The following is a 21409-nucleotide window of genomic DNA, read 5'->3' as shown; positions in this document are numbered from 1 at the left end:
TGGCGACCAGTCAAGGGAGATCACTCTAAATGACTACGTCTTGACTTTCAACACTGAATGAACAATGAATCAGAAGCTTAACTGTTTGAAAACCCTTTCTTCCTGTATTTTCATAAATTTAAAATGAAAAGCGCAATGTTTACATATTTTACATGTTAAACGTATAAATATTTACCTACAATGTTCTTGTCTTTTCAACAAAATGTATGGAGATGCTTGACACAAAAACACAACAGCTTCACTGTATATTTTTAAAACAATTATATTCAAACGTGCATATCAAACAGTAAACATGTTATTTCCATCAATGATACAGATGATAAAATCCTATAACATGACGAACACAACAGAACACACATACAGAAGAGACTTACAATCTGCTAGTATTGAGCAACTGAATTTTACAAGAGGAATGGTCCATCAGCAGTGCTGGTTTATAACAATAACTCCTCCCATGTTTCGGTGAGAGCACACACAACCTCTGACCTGGTTTATTACTTGTTTGAAGACTCACAATTTAACTAATATGGAATAAAATGAAAAAGTTCTTTTTAAAAATTCGCCTGATGAGTGAGTTTAAACTTAAGTCACATGGACAGTATTTCAGTATTAATACTATCGCCTGATGAACATGTAACACTTTAAAAAGTGGTTCAGAAGCAACAAATGTTTAACCAATGTGAAATTAAGATAACAAAGTTATATTTTTCATCAGAACTTTGGATTCCTATTGAATAATTAAAGAATGTACATTCCTTCTTGTAATATTATTTGTCACTTCATCCCACCAACCATGTAAGAATATTTTAAAGAATATATTTTGCTAGTTCTATTTTTTTCCATCATGGACCATAAATGTTTTGAAAATATCTCAAAACCAACTCCTCATCATCAGTAGATGGTCCCTGAGGTGTAGCAGTGATGTGTAGAGGTAATACTGGGCAGCAATCATGGCACAGAGCTGGGATTGTCTGTATTCATTATGAACACTGGGAATCTACACCAACATAGGTAGTTAGCAGCTTCTTGAAGCCCATTCTCCCAATCATGAGGTACCTCAGATGAAGCTTGCTGTTTAACGCCGCACTCGGCAATATTCCAGCTATATGATGGCAGTATAGACCAGACAATCCATTGATTGACATCATGAGCATTGATCTATGCAAATAGGCTGCAATGACATGCTTCAACCAAGTCAGCGAGTCAGACACCTGATTCCGTTAGTAGCCTTTTACAACAAGCATTCTGAGATGAAGCAACTGAGTGTTCCAATAAAAATCACAGCATCCATTGCTTATAGCTACGTCAATCTCATTAAGTTTAGATCAGTCTACAATTTGATACCTCTCTGCATGAGTGGTCATCAACCACAATGGTATTCTTATTTGCTCATCCAGCTTTTGGCTTGTGCTGCCATGTGTGGACAGATAAGCTTCGGAGGGTGCCAGGGAAGATGACAATATTTTGTTTTGTACCATGGTCAGTGCTGAGATCACTTCATGGAATGGGGCCCCATGACTTGCTGTGCATACTGTCTCGGTATAACCCTTGACCCCTGGAAAATATTTGACCATGCCACTCCTTCTCGACACTGGCATCTCAATGCCGACCTCATCTCGTCTGTGTCTACCCGTAGATGGTACAGGACCATTCTAGTCACAGCTGCAAGAAACATATCACACTTGTGCACGACCACTCTGCTCTTTCGAGTACAACTGGATGATATTATCTTTTTAAAACAGAACACAATGTTTGCATAATAAAGGTGTTTGTTTAAATACAAAGCTTTGAATCTTCACTCAGATTTCACAGTTTTTCATAGTGATGACATCTGAGGAAGAGCTACATCTTCATGGCCTATCAGTCATGTGATCAGTAGATGCAATGAGAGTGAATATTGCTTTGAACTGTAGTTCAGTTATCACATGTCCGCTTAATGTCGGAGGAAATCCCATTGTGATACAGGTTTAGGAGTTGTGATATAAGCAATATTTCTCTTCCATTTATACAACAGGATGTATCGGGTCCACATTCCTGGACCCTGCATCAGTGATTATGTTAACAAGTAGCATCCATTTATCTTGTTTAACATTCACATTTGTTGTCTGCACACAAGTATCTAAAATAAGACTTCTTTGTGAAAAAGATCTAAAACACATGCATTCCTCAGAGTTTGTCTAACAATTATTTTTTGTGGTTTGGCATAGCAATATAAAATAAAACTAACGTCTCTCATTGTTATTTTGACATGCTTATTTCAAAATGAAATTTCCTGTGAATTAGGGACCAGTCATTTATTATAGGGGTGGGTCACCAAAAAATATGACAAGCATTAGGGGAGGGTACTTCCATTACATTAATGCATCAACAACCTCTGATCCCTCCCTGTAATAAATGACCGGTCCCTAAGTACAGGAACAATCGTAGGTAAACAAGCCAGAAGAAGGTTGATGGGAAATGTCCTTGAACCAGACACTGATGCTGCATCATCCACTACTATACACCCTACCACCCAGTGACCATCATAGTCATCATCTTCAACAAGTTCATCAATTAAAAGATTCTTTGGATCACACGCAAAATCATGTTGAACTATTGACTAAATGGCACCTAGGCCAAGACGCCAACATATTAAAACAGGTAAATTGTGCCCTGAAACAAGACTGTACCACTGAGTAGTTAAAAGAAGACAAAGGTGTTAAAATCTCTCATGAACTGAATTTGAACTGAAAACAGTGACTGAAAAAAATAATTAAAAAATCATAACCCATAACACACAAAAACAAAATGCATACATGTATATAAGATTGTTTCAAGCTAAACATGGTTCGTTCTAAGCTGTGCCTCTATTTCATATGGCATGCACTGAAGTTCGGGTGGGCTGGGGTGGTGCAGTAAATTCCTGCACCAGTGGTGATCCGTTCCTGCACGTTCTGAACATCACTACTAACTGAACAAAGAGCACACATAAACATGAGTGCACATGTACTTTGTTTTCTAAACCTCTAGAAAAAAAGTTAAACATTAACTGATTCTTTCAAATTGCTATAGTTCATCAGTCATGGCATGATAGATTAACGATAACAATATAAAAATATCAGGTTATACTTGTTTTGAATAGTGTACATTGAGGCTAGAGGAAAACTCAAATTGAGCACTGAAATTAACTCAATCGTAACCCATTCAGTCTCGTAATTGGCCCCAATTCCTGGTCCATCTTCCCGAGACAAGAGTGTTCACTCGCCTAAAGTCTAGGTTTCACTAGGCTTTGATAAAGGCTAGTGGACACTCTTGCCTCTGGAAGATGTGCCTTGTCAAGAAAATATTAAATGCGTCCAATGATCACAGATTCTATTAATAACACAGATATGAAACTGCTGACTTGGCATTTCTGGTACATAGAGTTGCCAAGTGCCAGAGTTCAAATTTGTAAATATTCCACTGCCTCCAACATTTTCAATACAAATTGATTATAGAACAGCAAACATAGTATCTTACTATGGTACATCAGATATCAAGTCTACCATATTTTATCTTTTCTGCTTGACTACATGTAACTATTCACACAAATTTCGACATAATATGCTGGGGGCTGACAGATTACTTAAGAATTGACTTTCACTTTGTGTGAGTTCAATGGAGTATGAAACTTCATCGAGTGAGGGTCAAACTGTATGAACGTCAGAGCTTCATGTGACTGACCTCTTGTCCAAAGAAAAGCTGTATATCGTGTAAACTTTACAGTAAAACAATATTGTTTAATGCCACATGCAAACTTGTGGCATTAACTACAAAGCAATATTTATATGTTGAATACATTATAAACTGGATATCACTAAACAAAGCCTTCTATTAAAAGTTGGATCACAGAAAGCTATATCCTTAAACTAAGCAAGTCTACATTTTCCACAGGTTCTGAATCTCCATCTCACTGGGGCTACTTTTAAATAAAAATGAAGTTGCTTGTTTCTATCAAAATTATGTGTTCAGAGACTATTTTTTATTCTAAACATAGTAAGACATTCCCTCATAGCTGTGCCGTAGCGAACAAATGATTAATCATACAAAAAATATCTCATATACTTCCAGACCAACTATTGATGAGGAATGATAAGCATCCTACAGATGACACTGACCTGGTCAGTAGGAGTATCCTTGTACTGGGCAGTACGATGATTACCCTGGCCATTGCTACAATGGCAAAATATAGTCATTCTCTTTTATATCAGATCTTTTACTCCGAAAAAATGCCTGTGTGTGAAAGTCAGATGCCACCTCCACAGCAGGTAGCATCAGGTGAATTTTCTTATCAGCCAATTAGCATTCAGGCTAAATTCTCAGTATGAGTGAGTGAAACATTCACACCAACGTATCTAATTTCTGCATTAAAAAAACAAACTAAAATGGCCAGTCCCAAATGTAAATAATAACAGCTGTCCTGTTGTGGATGTTAAATACACCCTTTCATTTCTGAGCGCCATGTCGACCCAAACTGGAGTTCCATCAAAGGAATATTTGATGGTCTGTGTCTTATGTATGTTAAATTCCGAAATTTCAAATTGAGGTGTTAAAAAAATGAAGCCAAATCTTTTAGAAAGTTGATTGGCTCAAGAACATCATTCATTTTATTAGGCGGTCCAACTTCACACAGGGTTCATCTGACGTGACTGCCATGAACGTAATTTCCAAATCGAGGTGTAAAGAAATATAGCTGAATTATCTTACAAAGCTGACATCTGACTGAGTCAAGAACCCACCCGACCTTCATTTAGACTGGTGCCCTTCTATGAAGGTGTCCTCAGATCTTCTCACACAGAGGTATCCTACTGAAGTAAAAGATCTGATTTTAATGACATTGTAATATCACGGTCAATGACAAGATAAAAGTATCCTACTGAAGTAAAAGATCTGATTTTAATGACATTGTAATATCACGGTCAATGACAAGATAAAAGTCTTACAACTGGGGATGTCCAGTTTCTCGTGACCACGTGTAATCGACCCTGACTAGTCATTTCTCAATGCTCATGTCTGTCAGCAACAGGGCCCTATTCCACAAAGCGATCGTAGCTCTAAGACCATCGTAACTCCCATACTTTTAACATGGACTTATGACAGTTGTAGAATTACAATCGCTTTGTGGAACAGAGCCCAGGTCTGCATCACAGCTTAATATAAGCTTTAATACATGATCATATACACACCGTAACACATAAACAACATTCAAACACAGCCCACAGTGTTCTCACTGTTCCAGAAGTTACTTCCCCTTGTTCTGACACATACTGACTTTCATCTGGGATTTTAAAATGAACCACCTGCGGCAGGCAAATTGAAAAACAACAACATTGTTTTAAACAAAACTGGGAATGTTATATCTTCTTTTCTTACATTCAGAAATATTCAATGTACTAGATATAAAAACTAAGTACTGAATCTTCTCTTTGCTGGTATCACAGATACAAACCGCCTTTGCAAAGCTAAAATATATGTTTAGATTAAATCATCGAAACCCAAACTGGGAAATATCTCATATTTGAGATGTATTACCAACAATTGCTGTCATTATGGGAATAAAGTTCAGTCTCTAAGAGGACTGTGCCGGGACCAGTGTGCCAGGACCATTGTGCTTGAACACATTCACCCACAAAATAATCAATATCCTAAGACTAACTAGGACTTTACGACAGTACTATGTTAGAAGCAACCTTTTTCAAAACCTCCTACAACTAAGACATCAGACATTGAAACTCTATAAAGAGAAAACCAAATCCATAGCCCATTACATTGAAAGTCTCCAGTAATCAGTGTATTCTACACAGATGCCTACTCTGGATACTGGTCAGGGTGGCCTCTTGAAAATGTTGACTTTTAAATCAAAATACACAATCCGGTTTTTTTTGCGTACTTGGGAAAAAGTCACTGAAGTGCACATTGAATGACTTTGCATACCATGTGTACTGCTGTCACTGCTCTGTGAGTGCTTTCAGCTAACACGTAGTTTGCTGATTATATGCCCATCAAAACAAGTAACGAACACCCACAATTGGAACGCTGTGTTGCGAAAACACCAGTCGTAACAGATTAACTATGGTCATATGATTTTGGGTGTTCTCTAACTTCTTATGTGTAGTATAGTTGAGACCCAGGCTTTGTTCTGAGTTATCTCTCCGTGTTATTCTACTCCTTATCATCAGGGTTTTAAGTTTAACGAAGATTGCAAGGTAATACTGCATACATGCAACAAGCATATTTAAAAAGAAAATGGCAGCTTAATTTCTGTAATGACTTGAATTTGCCATGTGGCTCAATACGATGAATGATAAACTTGTTACAGGCATCCACTCACACATTGTACTTTCTTCACAACTAATAATCCAAATATCGATGCATCATCTCTCCACAAACTAATGTCAGGCATCTTCATAGAAGTGAAATAATGAAGGAAAACAGGAAACTTGTCAGAAAATACTGAAGTGAAGTACACAGCGATAAACACATTAAAAATCCTGAATTATTTGACAATCTTATGTGACAGGGATTTGCGTGTCCGTGAACGTGGTGGAATGGATTGTTTTTCTTAGAACATGAAGAACATTATCAATATTTCACAGTCTTGTATGCACTACGTTCCTCCATCATGATGGATATGCATGGTCACTATGTGGTGTAGACGTTTTAGTAGCTATTGCATGTATGTAGGAATCTTACCACTGCCTGCCATGGAGCATCTTCCCAAGGCAAGGGAGTTAACTGACCATAAAAGTCCAGTTTCTACCCTAGCCAAACTTGGCTCGAATTCCAGAGTAACATTTTGGCTGGATGAGTCTATTCATAGTCCAATCAAAATCGCGTAACAAACAAGATATCTTATTCGTAAACAACATGGATTTCAAAATGCAGATTTCAGTCGACTGAAGGATTCGCAAAGCATGTGTACCGCCAACTGGGCATCCACAGTTATTTTACAAATCTTTTTAAGTTTTCAATCAAGGTGCTCAAATTATTTATAAAGCCCCTTTATTACAATAGGATTGTATTGACTGGGCGCTGCCATTTTATTTGAAGCAACTGCAAGTGATATGAGAGATTTAATCTGATTGGTCAACAAGAGAGACATAAAAGGGGCATAACTCAAAATAGTAACTGGTGGAGCTATGATCGAGCCTTGAAATTCCAGCCTAGTTCGGCAAGATTTGAAACTGAACTTTTATAGTCACTTAACACCCTCGAGAAGATGAACATGGAGGCAATGCATAGAGCAGACATAAAAAAGGCTATGTCAGCCAGTGCCAAGACTTTTGAGTCTGCTCGCCCAAACATTGCACTTCACATCAATTTTATTACATTTCAAGGTTATCAAACGGACTATTCATAGCTGAACTTGCTAGACTGTTACTAGATTGTTACTAGACACTCCACACTCCATTACTGACTGTGATATTATCTGCGCCCTCATTGTGCTGAGAACACCTATCGTTAACCAAGCCTTTGCTTAATTATTGGTAAAAAATAGCAACTACACTGTGTATCGGTCGTATGTATTGAACAAACCAGTGAAGTATTGACAATGTTCTTAGAAATGACAAGCAGATTCTTGATGAAAACTTCTGTCACACTATCTTTCCCGATAATGTCCAACAAGGACTGAGCTATGGAACAACCATTTTATCTCAACAAACAACATGGCTTCCGACATCCAATATCACAAAGAATAAATAAGAGCAGCATTTAAAATCGAGACGGTGATCAGGATTTTTTCACTGGTATGGAAAATGCCTTGATATTGAAATGCTCACACATTTCAGATACCTGAAAAAAAAGAAATGATATATAAATATTTCATGGTATGAAATAGTGAATATTGGGTCTCAAATTGAACAGTATTTCAGTCATGTCCTGGTGTGTTAGCTTGTGGTAGGAAAGCCAAAACTTGGCCTGAAGTGATGCAGGTCTTTGGTTTTGATAAACTTGGGTGAAACTCGTCAACTTAGTCATGGTGCTGACAAACCAAGAAACATGAGCTAACGAAAACAAAGGTTTCTGGAATCTAAGGGATGCAACTCTGCATAGTGTATTGCAGTGCCTTTGACTAGTGGGACACCTGGCCCCCCCATTTCATTAAGTTCACTCACAAGCAGAGAATATAATTACAAATTCAATAAATTCAATGTGGATCCATGATAATGAATAATAATTTCTGGTAGCAAAAACTTAAATGAAATAATTAGGATTCTTATAATCATTTTAATTTAAAATTGATATTGTGCAAATACAGTATTGTAAAAATGGCTGAGTAAGTGAATGTTGTTTTACGTTATAGTCACTGTGTTGCCAATATTTCAGACATATCAAGTGAGTGTGGTTTTACGCCTCTTTTAGCAATATTCCAGCAACACACAGGCAGGGGATACCAGAAATGGCTTTACACACTGTACCCACTGTACCCACTGTACCCATGTGGGGAATCCAGAATCAAGCAGAGATACTAACAACTGTTGAATTGCACCTACCACGCTGACACCAAAAATAACATGAGACACCGTCACATATATGCAGTAGGACCAGAGGAGGTAGAACTCGATGGTCCCGAGACTAAACAGCCCACAGAGGAAGACAATGGAAAATAGTGGCAGCAGCAGTGTGTTGACTAGCTCACAACGGGTGTTGCTCATCTGGGCAATAATCAGATTGCACTGAAACCAAAAATAAAAATAATAATAACAATAGGTCTATTAATATTGCACTAAATCCACACCACAGGGGCATGCTAAAAGCACCACACTATCATAATGGATCAGTGTGCACTCAACCATCATTCTCAGCTCCCTGGGAAGTATAAAACCCAAGCTCGTGAGGCGCTAGAAGGTTAACAACCATCTCATCCTACCGGGTACCCAAGCACTGCTGGGTGAACAGAGGCACAATTCAAACAGAGTCCATTGCCCAAGGAGACACCACATGTGCTGCATGTGCTTCAGTGTAGGGCGGGACCAAAGCCATTGAAACTCTCAGAAGCCAAACTCGGTCAAACATCTAATTACTCTCCATGACTTACATTGCTTAACATCACCTGGACCCGTCAAGATCCGGGTTAGAATAGGTCTTCAGCAACCCATGCTTGCTGTAAAAGGCGACAATACTTGTCGTACGAGGCAATTAACGGGATCGGGTAGTCAGGCTTGCTGACTTGGTTGATGTATGTCATCGATTCCACTCACGTGGATCGATGTTCATGACGTCAATCACTGGATTGTCTGGTCCAGATTCCAGATTATTTATAGACCGCCGGCATATAGCTGGAATATTGCTGAGTGCGGCGTTAAACAACACACAAACAAAACAAAACATCACCTAACTTGTGACCTGTGTGTTGTGCACAGGACCATGTGCCGCCAGAAAATACTGGTCAAATTTGGCAATACACCGCTTCAACAATAAACTCTGTACATGACAGGAGTGTCAGGATTTACCGATGTACACCACTCAAAGGTTAAACACTTGATTGTTTCATATTATTAGAGTTAATCTGTTAATCCATGTATAGTCAGGGTTTGATTTAAGGAACTTCATTTGACTTGCACCAGGTGCATGTTGACATGAAAATCTAGTTGCACCAGACAAAATAAGGTTGCACTCCTGTCCCATAAATTTATCGAAGATGAAATATAGATGCATAAACTGAATAAGTACATCTCAGATCTCTGATGACTGTGTCATGATTATAACATGTAATAGCCACTGGTGGCACTGTGACTGAGCCTGGAAATTGCAGCCTAGTTCGGCAAGGGTGGAAACTGGACTTTCATATTCAGTTAATGCCCTTGCCTCAGGAAGATGATTAATAAAATGCAAATTTCCTGTTAAAACATTATTCAACATTAAAACATCACATAATCATGTTAATTGAGATTAACAAAATGTAAAAACATTTCAATAGATGAGACCTGTAGTCAAACAGAAATTTATACAAAATACTTGCTTCCTGTTTATTTAATGACAAATCAGAAGTGGCTTAGCATGTGTTTAGTCTGGGTTGACCGCAAGGAACTGGGTAGGAGAGTGGTACACACCGCTATGTTGGAGAACGCTGCTCCTGTGGTCCAGTAGAACAGTCTAGGATGGTTCTCCATTACCCTGTAGGTGGACATGTTGGCCCAGAATAACAACATGCTAAACAGCAGCCCTGTTGATACAAGTGGCCGCACTGCTTCAGAGAAGGACCTCATCTTTCCGGTTCTGTCACGGTAAGATCTGAAATTACCCAATAGCCAACATTAACAACATGCAAGTCATAACAGACAATCCTGAAGCTGAATAAAAATTTGGTGTGTAGTTTGTTTGGTTATTGTTTAACGCCACACTCATCAATATTACAGCTATATGACGGCGGTCTGTGAACAATCGAGTCTGGGCCAGACAATCCAGTGACTGACATCATGAGCATCAATCTACGCAATTGAGATACGACGACATGCTTCAACCAAGTCAGCGAGCCTGACCACCGATCCCGTTTGTCGCCTCACAAGACAAGAATAGTTACCTTTTAAAGCAAGCATGGGTTGCTGAAGACCTATTCTAACCCAGACCTTCATGGGTCTGGCATGAAGTATTAAGATTAAGTATTAAGATCTCACTCTTGCATTTTGTGCATTTTGACTTCAGGCTGGTGCTTATGCATGAAACATAATGACACGTTTAGTCTGTGCAAAAAAATTTGAGACTAGTCTGAACTTGGCTCTTAGCAGCATTTTCAGTCGAAGTTTGCGTTCTTATAAATTTATATGGAGTGAACAGAATTTTACCCGATTCAGGCTTCAGAAGGGTGGCAAAAGTCGTTGACTGTCTATTAAGGAATCTTGCTACCCGTCTTGAAAAAACCCATTCAAGTCAACTGGTCGTCCTGTACGGACATCTTGACGTCATAACTGTGATGTTTGCATTTTCAGTTTGCACCTTGAGTTAACATTCTATAAGTACGATGGCAGTAGTGAGTAGATCTGATAGTCATACACAAACACTTCACTGACAATAAGCCTTTGCCTTCTCACAATGATAATATCATGCATGTGTTACTCGTGGTGCGTATGTCGACAAGTGACACATGTAAAAAGAACCCACTGTCCTGTGGTTCAATGTTGCCTTCAAGATTATTTCACTTACATAGTGATGTGTGTGTGTGTGTCTGCTTGTACTAGTCCTAACTAATGCTTGTTTTTCAGCGCCAGCCCACCGAGAAACAATGCTGCAGTTTAACAGTGGTACCCCACTCAGACCGGTATACTGCCTCCAAGCCGACCAGTCCTTGTTTTATGCCCTTAATGCCAAACACCAGGCAGGATAACAACAAATATCATCTTTTAACGGCTTTTGGTATGACACGGTCAGGCATTGAACCATCGTCCTTTCGCTCTCCAGGCAGATGCTCTAGCCACTAGACCAGAGAGGTGGTCCTATTCTGTAAGATCAGAGCAAGTGTCAGGGCCTAGATGGGACAATGGTTAGATACCTACATATAGAGGTTGTAGACAGTCGGGGGGAACGTCAGAAAGAAGAAGCCCACTGCAATGGAAACAACACAATGAGAGTAGTTTGTCATTGTTTGTAACACAAGAAAACTTTTGTGTAACGGATGACAAACTGAAATACATGTAACAGTTTGACATATTTCAGCAACATTACACCTATATCACCACCCGAAGACAGCAATATTACAGATATATCACTGGTCATGTAGTCAGCAATACAGATATAACACGGGGCATGTAGTCAGCAATATTACAGATAGATCACTGGGCATGTAGTCAGCAATATTACAGATAGATCACCGGGCATATAGTCAGCAATATTACAGATATATCACCGGGCATGTAGTCAGCAATATTACAGATATATCACTGGTCATGTAGTCAGCAATACAGATATAACACAGGGCATGTAGTCAGCAATATTACAGATATATCCCTGATGCTGTGCTGTATACATGAGAAGTAAGAGGAGACACTAACTGTAGCACAGCATCACGACACACTCGGCTGCCGTCCATCCAAGTCCTGGCACTGTGAATTTCCATATCTCATACGTTCCAAAAAATGTTAACAGGTACACAAACGTCATGGCCTGAAACACAAGGAAAACATACTAATAAAACTAATAAGAAATAATGGATCACAGCAAGTACTGATCATGCTGATGACATTAGTGACCTATCCTTCACGGACATGTTTAATTATATCACTGGTCATTGTGAATGTGCACTTTGTAGAAGTAAAACTGATGCAACTATAGGTCATTGTGCAACAATATAGAGAAATTAGATATCCGCCATAACATGATTAAAGTCGACTCTCGATTCTGTTGTTGTAGAAGCAAGTCACTCCCTTGTGACTCATTGCTTCTAGTTCTGGGATCAATAGAATCACATGATTTCTCAATTCAATAACTGAATATTGGCTGTTTATTTAATTTTCATGTCAATTTTACTGAAATTTCAGTTCTGGCATTTCTTTCAACATGTTTAAAGGAGAGTGAGCGAGTGAGGATTTTGGTATTTCAGTTATATCATGGTGTGTCAGCTTGATTATGTTAATGAACAAGGAAAGCCAAAAGTGATGCAGCTCTTAGACATTTATCAATTTCATGAAACCCATGACATGGCAAACTGCAGCACCTTAGAGGACAGGGCCCCTATCTTAACAATGCCTGGAAGAAGCACTTACTATCTGGCTGATGTCGTATCCCCATGGCAGGAAGAGGATACCGGTGTTATACTTCTCAAAGTGGGATATTATGAAACAAGTCATGATACCCAGTAAAATGTAGTATGCACGGAACACGTCAACGCTCATCTCACTGCGCCCAAATATGGAGTAGAGCGCCACCGGAATGAAGAGCGTGCCCATGCTATCCAATCCGTGGTCGAACAGCTCCCCGAGTGGTGAGCTGGTGCCTGTACGCCGGGCCTGCTTGCCGTCTGTACCATCTGGAGATAACAGCAGGGAATAGTAACTACATTTACAAGTACCAGACTCAGGCTGATAACAGAAAACCCAAAAGGAATGTGCAGAGCCCATGTTTATGCTAGATCTCAAACAAAGGTCCTGAGTGAGTGAGTGAGTTGGGTTTAACGCCGATTTTAACAGTATTGTATCACATCGTGTCAGCTTAATGAGGAGGAAAGCCCAAAGGGATGCCGGTCTGAGACGTTTACCACTTCCTTGAAACCCACGAGTACAGGTATGATGCTGACAAACCTAGAAACATAAACGGGATGAACTGGGATTCGAACCCACAATCATAGGTTTCTGGCGTGCCCAAGGGAGGTTTTGAACTATCCTCAAACATACATATGGGTGACAAGTAAAAATAACCTTACATTAACAACAACAATAAAGCTATTTCTATAAACTCAGACATAGGAACTAACAATTTCAGTCAACTAGTCCGTATAATCATAACATATTCGGCAATTTGGCAAGGACTATCCGGCTAGTGCCAATTTCTACTGATGAAACTCCACACTTGTGTGTGTTCAAAGCGTGAATCCATTACTCCGGTTAATAGATTAGTGTGTTCACTCAAATTTTATTCTCAACTCCCTGGGGAGTATATACCCCAAGCTGCTATGAGGTGCTACAAGGTTAACGTCGCACTACCATGTCATCCTACCAGACACTCATTCACTGCTGGGTGAACAGAGCCACACCTCACAACAAATTCACTTGCCTAAGTAGACGCCTCGTGTAACTATGTACTTCAGTGTCTCTTGCGAGTCATGTCCCTTCTAAGTCCCCACTACTGACTAATCAGATTCCACCTCTCATATTGCTTGCATTTTCTTCAACAAAATGGAGGCGTCAGGTCAAGACGATCTCATCGATAATAATTATCTTTATTGTGTAATAAAATGGATTTTACCTCGAGAAGTGTATCAAATCACCTGAGCAACTTGAATAAAAACATGAAAATATTTGGAAAATATCTGTCAACGCCCAGTTGATGGTACACATGCTGTCGAACGAATTTGGCATAGCAGTTGCCATGTTGTTAATTAACCAGATTTTGATTCCACTACAGGATGTTGATTGGACTATACATAAGACACAATAGTCCAGCCAAAATATAACTTCTTAATTCTTGGTACAAGTGTGCAAGGAATACAGAAAAGTACATCTGACCTCTCGAAAATGAATTCAATCTGGAAGTTTCAAATGCAAAATGATAAGGCCACGTTATTATATGGTTGTGGATATTTAGTACATCCTGTCATTTCTGAGCACCCTGGCATCTACACACAAAAAGATGTACCATAAAGTGTACATTTGTTTTTCCTTTGCTAAGATGGCATTTCAAAATCAACGTTGTAAAGAAGTGAAACAAAATCATTTTAGAAAGATGATATCTGATGATGATTATGCTTACTGATTCAAGAACCAACACATTTAGATTTATTTACAAAGGTGGTTTAAGTTCCAAGGCCGTAGTTAACTTTTTTTTGACAGGGGGGCCAAATAAGATTATTCATTTCTTATTCAAGTTAACTTTCACAAGGAAAAATGTTTTCTATAAAAAATCCAGGGGGGGGGGGGGCGGCTGGCTACGGCACTGAGTTCCCTCAGGGGTCACCTGACACTACCCTCTATGCAGGTGCCTTCAGATCTTCACGCACAAAGGTATAAATTCGAAGTAGAAGATCTGATTTTAATGACATTGCACTTGACCCTGCTTCATGGGGATTCAGGGTTAAAACGGTAACTAAATAGATCGGGCTTCGGGTTTGTTGACTTGTGTCACCACACTCAGAAGGCATGGAACATAGCTCATAACATCAATCACTGGTTTGTCTGGTCCAGACTGGATTATTTACAGGTGCCATCATATAGCTGGAATATTGCTGACAACAGCATTAAACAGCAAACAAACAAACATCACTATATCAGGTCAATGAAAATGTAGGCAAGAACGAGTTGATAATAATAATGTGACAATTGTGATGATGATGATGACTCGGATGCGACATGGTGTTCAGATGCCAACATGCCATGTGGATACCTGATCATAGAAGACCCACACTGAACATCACCTACCCAGATTATGCGACAGGAAGTTGTTGACAGCGCCCATGAGCCACACCCAGTTGGGTATAGGGTCATAGTTGGGGTAATCTCGACTGGAGGCGTAGAAGTCGACGTCGAAGTACGTCATGACGAAGAAGCTGATGAGGAGGAGGAGGAATCCAGAAAACGTCAGCACATTCGGGGCGATCCATAGTGGGTAGAACTGGCAACAACAACATGGTGGGGTGCAAACACGAGTGTCATCATACTCTGAATGTGCACTGTGATACTCTGCGTTACATAGAGATTAAAGCTACATGGAGATGATCATGATTACTAGCCCACGATGTTTCTGTATCATAAATAACATATATTACGCTTCAAAAAATAAAAGAATTGGTTCTCAAGCAAATTTATTCAATTTTGTTTACATTAATTTCAGCGAAATCGTGTATGAACTGATCAGCAAATCATATCAACTCACCATGAACTTGCCTTGAAACCAACATTGATTGCTAGAGATACAAAGTGTTCGGTCTTACCATCACCAGTGATCACTGTATTTAAATTTTCTTTTTAGTGATATTTCATGATATTGGCCATGACATTAAGGACTTTTAAACTAAATCACCCATAGATAGGGGAGAAAATGTGTGAGCAGCTGATTGCTATTTCTGGCTTATTTTACGAGACAAATATACACATGATACACGTAATCTTAGTATTGCACTGCTCCGGGCCAACCAGTCCTTGCATTAAGTTAAAATAACCCCGTCAATGCCAAGTCAGGCAGGGTAATAGCAAGTACCTAGGCTTATTGTAGGGCTGACTGAACATGCTAAAAAGATTGAAAACCAGAATTATCGTCGATGGGAAGAAATATTCACGATCATCGATATGAGAATTATGTCATCGATAATATGTTACTCAAACTATTCTGATGAAAGAAGGTTTTAATTTACCGAAGCAGACTTGTTTTTGACCATTGACAAAGACAGCAAGCAACTGATTTTGTTATATCTTAAATGTCCACAAAGCAATCCATGTAAATCTATCACCACATGACATGACATGACATGAAATATGTTGTTTTGTCTCTGAGCTCTTTGCATATTTGCTCAAAGTTACTTTTCCACTATTTATCGATAATTGACCGTTATTTAGTTAACAATTATCGATCTCTATATATATATTGACGGTCAGACCTAGTTTAATGTCTTATAATGATGCAGCCAGGGAAGAGCGAACCAGCAACCAGCTCTCTATCCACTACTCCACTACTCACCTGTACTATCCAGTTCCAGAGAGGGTGACAGATATAGTTGGCCACAGGACTTGTATCCACTGCACTGTACTGCAAAAAACAGCGGAATGAATATCAGTGAAAGTTTTCAAATAAAGCAGACAGTGGACTGAAAACATGAGTACTGTTACACTCTCTCTGAGGCGACATAATCAGCCGTTCAGCGGTGCTCACAACTCGCATTTGGCACCAGGAGTGATTTCAGGTAACATGCACAGATAAGGGTTGTAGGTGAAACTATTTTGATAGGTGGTACAATCTTCAACAAACTAATCTTTTGAAAACCACAATCAAAATAAGAGATTCTTCAAATGTATAGAAACCCATCTTTATATTTATACTATTTTATTCTTTCACTAAAGGATACCCATCTTCCCGAAGTCTAGTTTCCGACCTTGCCGAACTAGGCTGGAATTTCTGGATTTGATCGTAACGCCATCAGTGGCGATTACGAGTTACATCCCTGCTATGACCCTCCTATTGACCAATCAGATTCCCCCACTCATATCACATGCATTTGCTTCAAACAAAATGGCAGAGCCCAGTGAACTATCTCATCGATAAACACAATCTTATATAATACAATAAAAGTGATAAAATAAGTCTTTTTTCACAAAGTGCATCAAACCATGTGAGCACCTTGAATAAAAACATGAAAAGATTTGGAAAACATCTGCTGATGCCAAGTTGACAGTACACATGCTTTGCCAATCCTACAATCGACCAAAATCTGCACGGCAGTTGACGAACCGGATGTCAATTTCGCTACATGATTTTGAATGGACTATGCACAGACTCGTTAGTCCAGCCAAATTTGGATCAATACAGCATCAACTAGGGCTGGGACATGCCAAATTTACTACCCGGGTACCCACCACCCGGGTACCCATCCCCCTATTACCCGACCCTACCCGGGTACACGCTGTAGGTCGCAAGAGGTCCCGGGGTAGGTGAAAACTGTCCGATTGGGAAAAGTTTGGCCGTAGCTCTGGTAAAATGTGTTAAGATACATGTATGAAACGATCTGGTGTATACACTGAAGTTGACTGAAGTTGCCTTTTACGACAAGCATAGTCACCTTTTACGGTAAGCATAGGTTGCTGAAAACCTATTCTACCCCCGATCTTCTCAGGTCCTTAAATACATCAATATCTTTATATATGATGACATCCCTGATGGTAGGCATATGGTAAGTAGGGTTTTCTTTCCATCTTGTGTGTGTGTGTGTGTGTGTGTGTGTGTGTGTGTGTGTGTGTGTGTGTGTGTGTGTGTGTGTGTGTGTGTGTGTGTGTGTGTCTGTGTGTGTGCTCCTTGTTTAAGCCCCTTAATGCCGAGCGCCAGACAGGGTAACAACAAGTACCATCTTTTACCATGCTGTTGCGGGAAGTTCCGCCCTCCGTGCGGACGCTCTACCACTAGACCATGGAGACGGTTTTGAATGATTTGAATATTAATCATCTAATGGCCATCAGCATGTTCAGTACGGATAGAAATTAACCATGAACATATATGCAATATCCCCCGGGATATCTAAAATTCTACTAGCCCCAAGGCTTTAACAATAACAAAATTGGTCTGGGTTAGCGAGCTAGTGCTAAGTTCTATCCCTGATCAGAATTCAAATTTAAGGGGAATTCAAGGTGACCCAGGGTCACTGAGGTTTGCTGTAGTATTTGAACCTAGCATGCCAAGGGGACGACCCCCCCCCCCCCCCCCCCCCCCCCACACCCTACATCTTATGTTATCAACATAAAATGGTAATGGTAATGGCAAGGATTCCATGCTTAATTTCAGATACTGGCCATGAGGGCTGGATTAAACATGTTTATTGCATTTGAAATAATAATGATGATTCATAACACGATTGACATGATTAACATGATCATTGATTAAAAAAACTAAGTGGTTAATGAAGTCAGTTAAGATGGCCTTATGTGCATGCATGTGCAGGGATGTGAGCAGGTTTTCCTGAAAAAAGAGGAAATGTCTAGGGGGGGGCATGCCCCCCACCACCCCCGAATGTTTTTAAATATTTGATTGCATCTTAAGCAATTCCGTGCAGTGCAGACAACATTTACGCCAAGAAATGTAATAAGTCAATGATGTGTGGGTGTCTGGGTGACTGTTTGTACTAGTCAGGACATATGCCGATTTATAGTGCTAGCCCACTGATATACCACGCCGTGGTTTAACATGAATACCCCACTCAGACACAGTATACTGACTCCAAGTCGACCAGTCCTTGTCTTATCCAATTAATATAGAGTTTCAGGCAGGGTAACAACAAATACCATCTTTTAACATCTTTTTTGTAGGCTAAAGTGGTCCCTAATGGTTGAGGAAACATTTGTATAACCATGGTAACCATTCTTAGAATGTGTACACATTAAACACACACAATGATACAATGATAAACTTTACACTTGCTTTTCACTCAAAACAAAGTAAAACAAAGTTTATTCATTAACAGTTGGTCCTGATATCATCATAAAGAATGATTGCAGCTGTCAGCATGTGATCAGTGATTATGGTGATGCAATACATAATCCTAGTCCTCATCAATGTCAAGCATGAACAATGTTTGAAAGCACTGTTTATCAAACAGTGTAGAGTAGTGTATTTATAGCAGGAATCAATTGAAATTAGTGTGGTTTAAGCTATTTAACACAATGATGATAATAGCATTACCACTGGACCAGAGTATATTATTAGGTATCAGTAAAATTATCTTCTGTAATCTGGTAATTCTCATTGAGCATTGTGTTTTTGGTTCATTGTTCCATTGTTTTCATCATGTTCTTTGTTTGCAAAATGGCCCAAGGCAACACGGTGTCATACCAACTCACTGTCGTAAATAGCTGAAGATGATGTCATCCATTGTTCATTGTCTCAGACGGTTTTATGTGTCACTTGTGACAATAGATTGATTGAACTTACGTCTCTACTTTTATCTCTCTTTTTTTCAGTATATTTTTTTTTCAGTATATTATACTTCCGGGGTAGAATAGGTGTTCAGCAACCCATGCTTGTCGTAAAAGGCGACTATGCTTGTCGTAAAAGGCGACTAACGGGATCGTGTGGTCAGGCTCACTGACTTGGTTGATACATGTCATTGTATCCCAATTGCATGGATCGATGCTCATGATGTCAATCGTTGGATTGTCTGGTCCAGACTCGATTATTTACTGACCGCCGTCATATAGCTGAGTCAGTGCGGCATTAAACAACCAACCGACATCATTATATTACACATTCATATACCTCAGGTATCCAGGTTCTAGAGTCTGCTCAAATGCAGTTTTATTTGTTCCAGAGGATCCGTTTGCATTGCAGTTACCATGGTTACCATGCTCAACTCCAGGGGAGTAGTATACAACCCAAGCTACCTATGGGTAGATGATTTTTATATCCACCTCGCATATGGGTTACCCAATTCCTGCTGGGTTAACAGAGGCACATATGAACTAAGGCACTTGCCCAGGGTGACACCACACATTTTGACACATGCATTTCGGAAGTGTGTACATATTCGTGTTTCCACCATCTTGTCATCTACCATCAGACAAGTGGGTTCTTTTGAGTGCACAGTCTGAATGTACTGTAATGTACTAGAGGTAGTGACAACACTGTAAACACCTGTAAACATTGTTGGTCCTAAGGCAGAATAACAACCCGGTCACTAGCAGGATACGACTAAGTTGATCAAGTAGTCAGACTCGGTGATTTGTTTGATAGTGCATCATCATACCTAGATTGTGGGTCAATGCTCACAATATCTTGCAATGGGGACCATACATTTGCTACACTTTATCAGAAAAAAAGACTACAGATAATTACAAGGTAATTTATGGAATAACCCACTCACAACTCAAGAGTTCTGGATTTTCTGTTCCTCATAAAATAATTACTGAAATCCCAGCAAAGGCTCATGGTCAGACATTTAGGACAGTCATTTTGTAATTGCTCACAGCTAAAAGGCTGTTCTCAGAATACTTTGATTATATCTAGGATGGCTTGGTACTTTGATCACATTGATAGCTGTAGCAAGCAATTACGGTAATAACACTAGATGATTACTATCATGTTATCATGACCTTACATAATGACATGCTACTTGAACATGTTTAAAAAGCATGTTTTATTAATAGAGATTTGATAACTTTGCTTCATAAACCATACTCCGCAGTTACAACCATGTGCAATACTACTAACAAAGTTAATTAGTAGTATTTTCATGACTCCTTTGGACTCAAAGCTTTGACACAGTCTTGGAAAAATGCAGAATAGGTCATCAATGAGAAACAAGTATCTTTTAATGTGACTATAATGCTTAAGGATTTAGCTATAATGTTTGGGTTGGGAAGATGGATTAATCCACTTAGCACAAATTACAATCCCTAATAGAGCCACTGATAGTCTGCAATATCAGTTCATCATATGCAAATATTCAATTCATATAAATTTATTCTGGTTAACAAATCCATTTTAATGAATTTATTACATATTCAGATGTTTTGGGATTGAGCGTTAGTAAGGGACTGGAAAAGGGACAGTATGTGAATGAATGCGGTTTTTCAGTTAGCAAAATCACAACATACATATAACGTCATTAGCATAGCTGAGTTGATCGTAATGATCCTACTAACAATGCAAATATAAGACATGTAATTAACATGACAACGCTGCACTCAGTAAACTTCATTATTGCAAATCTCGACCATATGGTACGTATCCCACAAGTCATATGATATTTATCAAGAAATCGTGACAAGAATCGTGTCATAAATGAGTAGAACATTGGACAGTGGCCGTAGTTTTGCAAGTAGATCCCGATAGTAGGTAGTGATCACCTTTAACGGGATAACTCTCAATCAGATCATACATTTTTCAATTCAAATAAATAGATATGCATATCTAGCAAAATGAATTGAGATAAATGAAACTTAGAATTTAACGATACCTTGTAATTGTCAAAACCGGTCAGAACTTCTTTAGATAAATAACCAAAGGTCGCCATGCTGCTTGCTGTGTGCCTTCTCACCTAACTGAT

General features: G+C 39.2%; 1 protein-coding gene across 1 annotated transcript; it reads right to left on the bottom strand.

Annotated features, from left to right (window-relative positions):
* Positions 1 to 246: 246 nt before the first annotated feature.
* LOC124133213 (ethanolaminephosphotransferase 1-like) lies at positions 247 to 21409 on the bottom strand. Its single transcript, XM_046497513.2, has 9 exons — positions 21320 to 21409; positions 16342 to 16410; positions 15087 to 15279; positions 12720 to 12982; positions 12009 to 12120; positions 11514 to 11562; positions 10074 to 10254; positions 8514 to 8696; positions 247 to 7812 (listed from the first exon to the last, which is right to left on the bottom strand). The coding sequence occupies exons 1-9, from the start codon at positions 21374 to 21376 to the stop codon at positions 7750 to 7752; spliced, it is 1170 nt and encodes a 389-aa protein (XP_046353469.1). The 5' UTR covers positions 21377 to 21409; the 3' UTR covers positions 247 to 7749.

The sequence above is a fragment of the Haliotis rufescens genome, unplaced genomic scaffold, assembly GCF_023055435.1.
Source record: "Haliotis rufescens isolate VD_foot unplaced genomic scaffold, xgHalRufe1.0.p SCAF_2, whole genome shotgun sequence".
Classification (NCBI taxonomy): Eukaryota; Metazoa; Mollusca; class Gastropoda; order Lepetellida; family Haliotidae; genus Haliotis; species Haliotis rufescens.
Note: the sequence above shows the minus strand (reverse complement) of the source record. Positions and strands in the feature narration are given on the sequence as shown.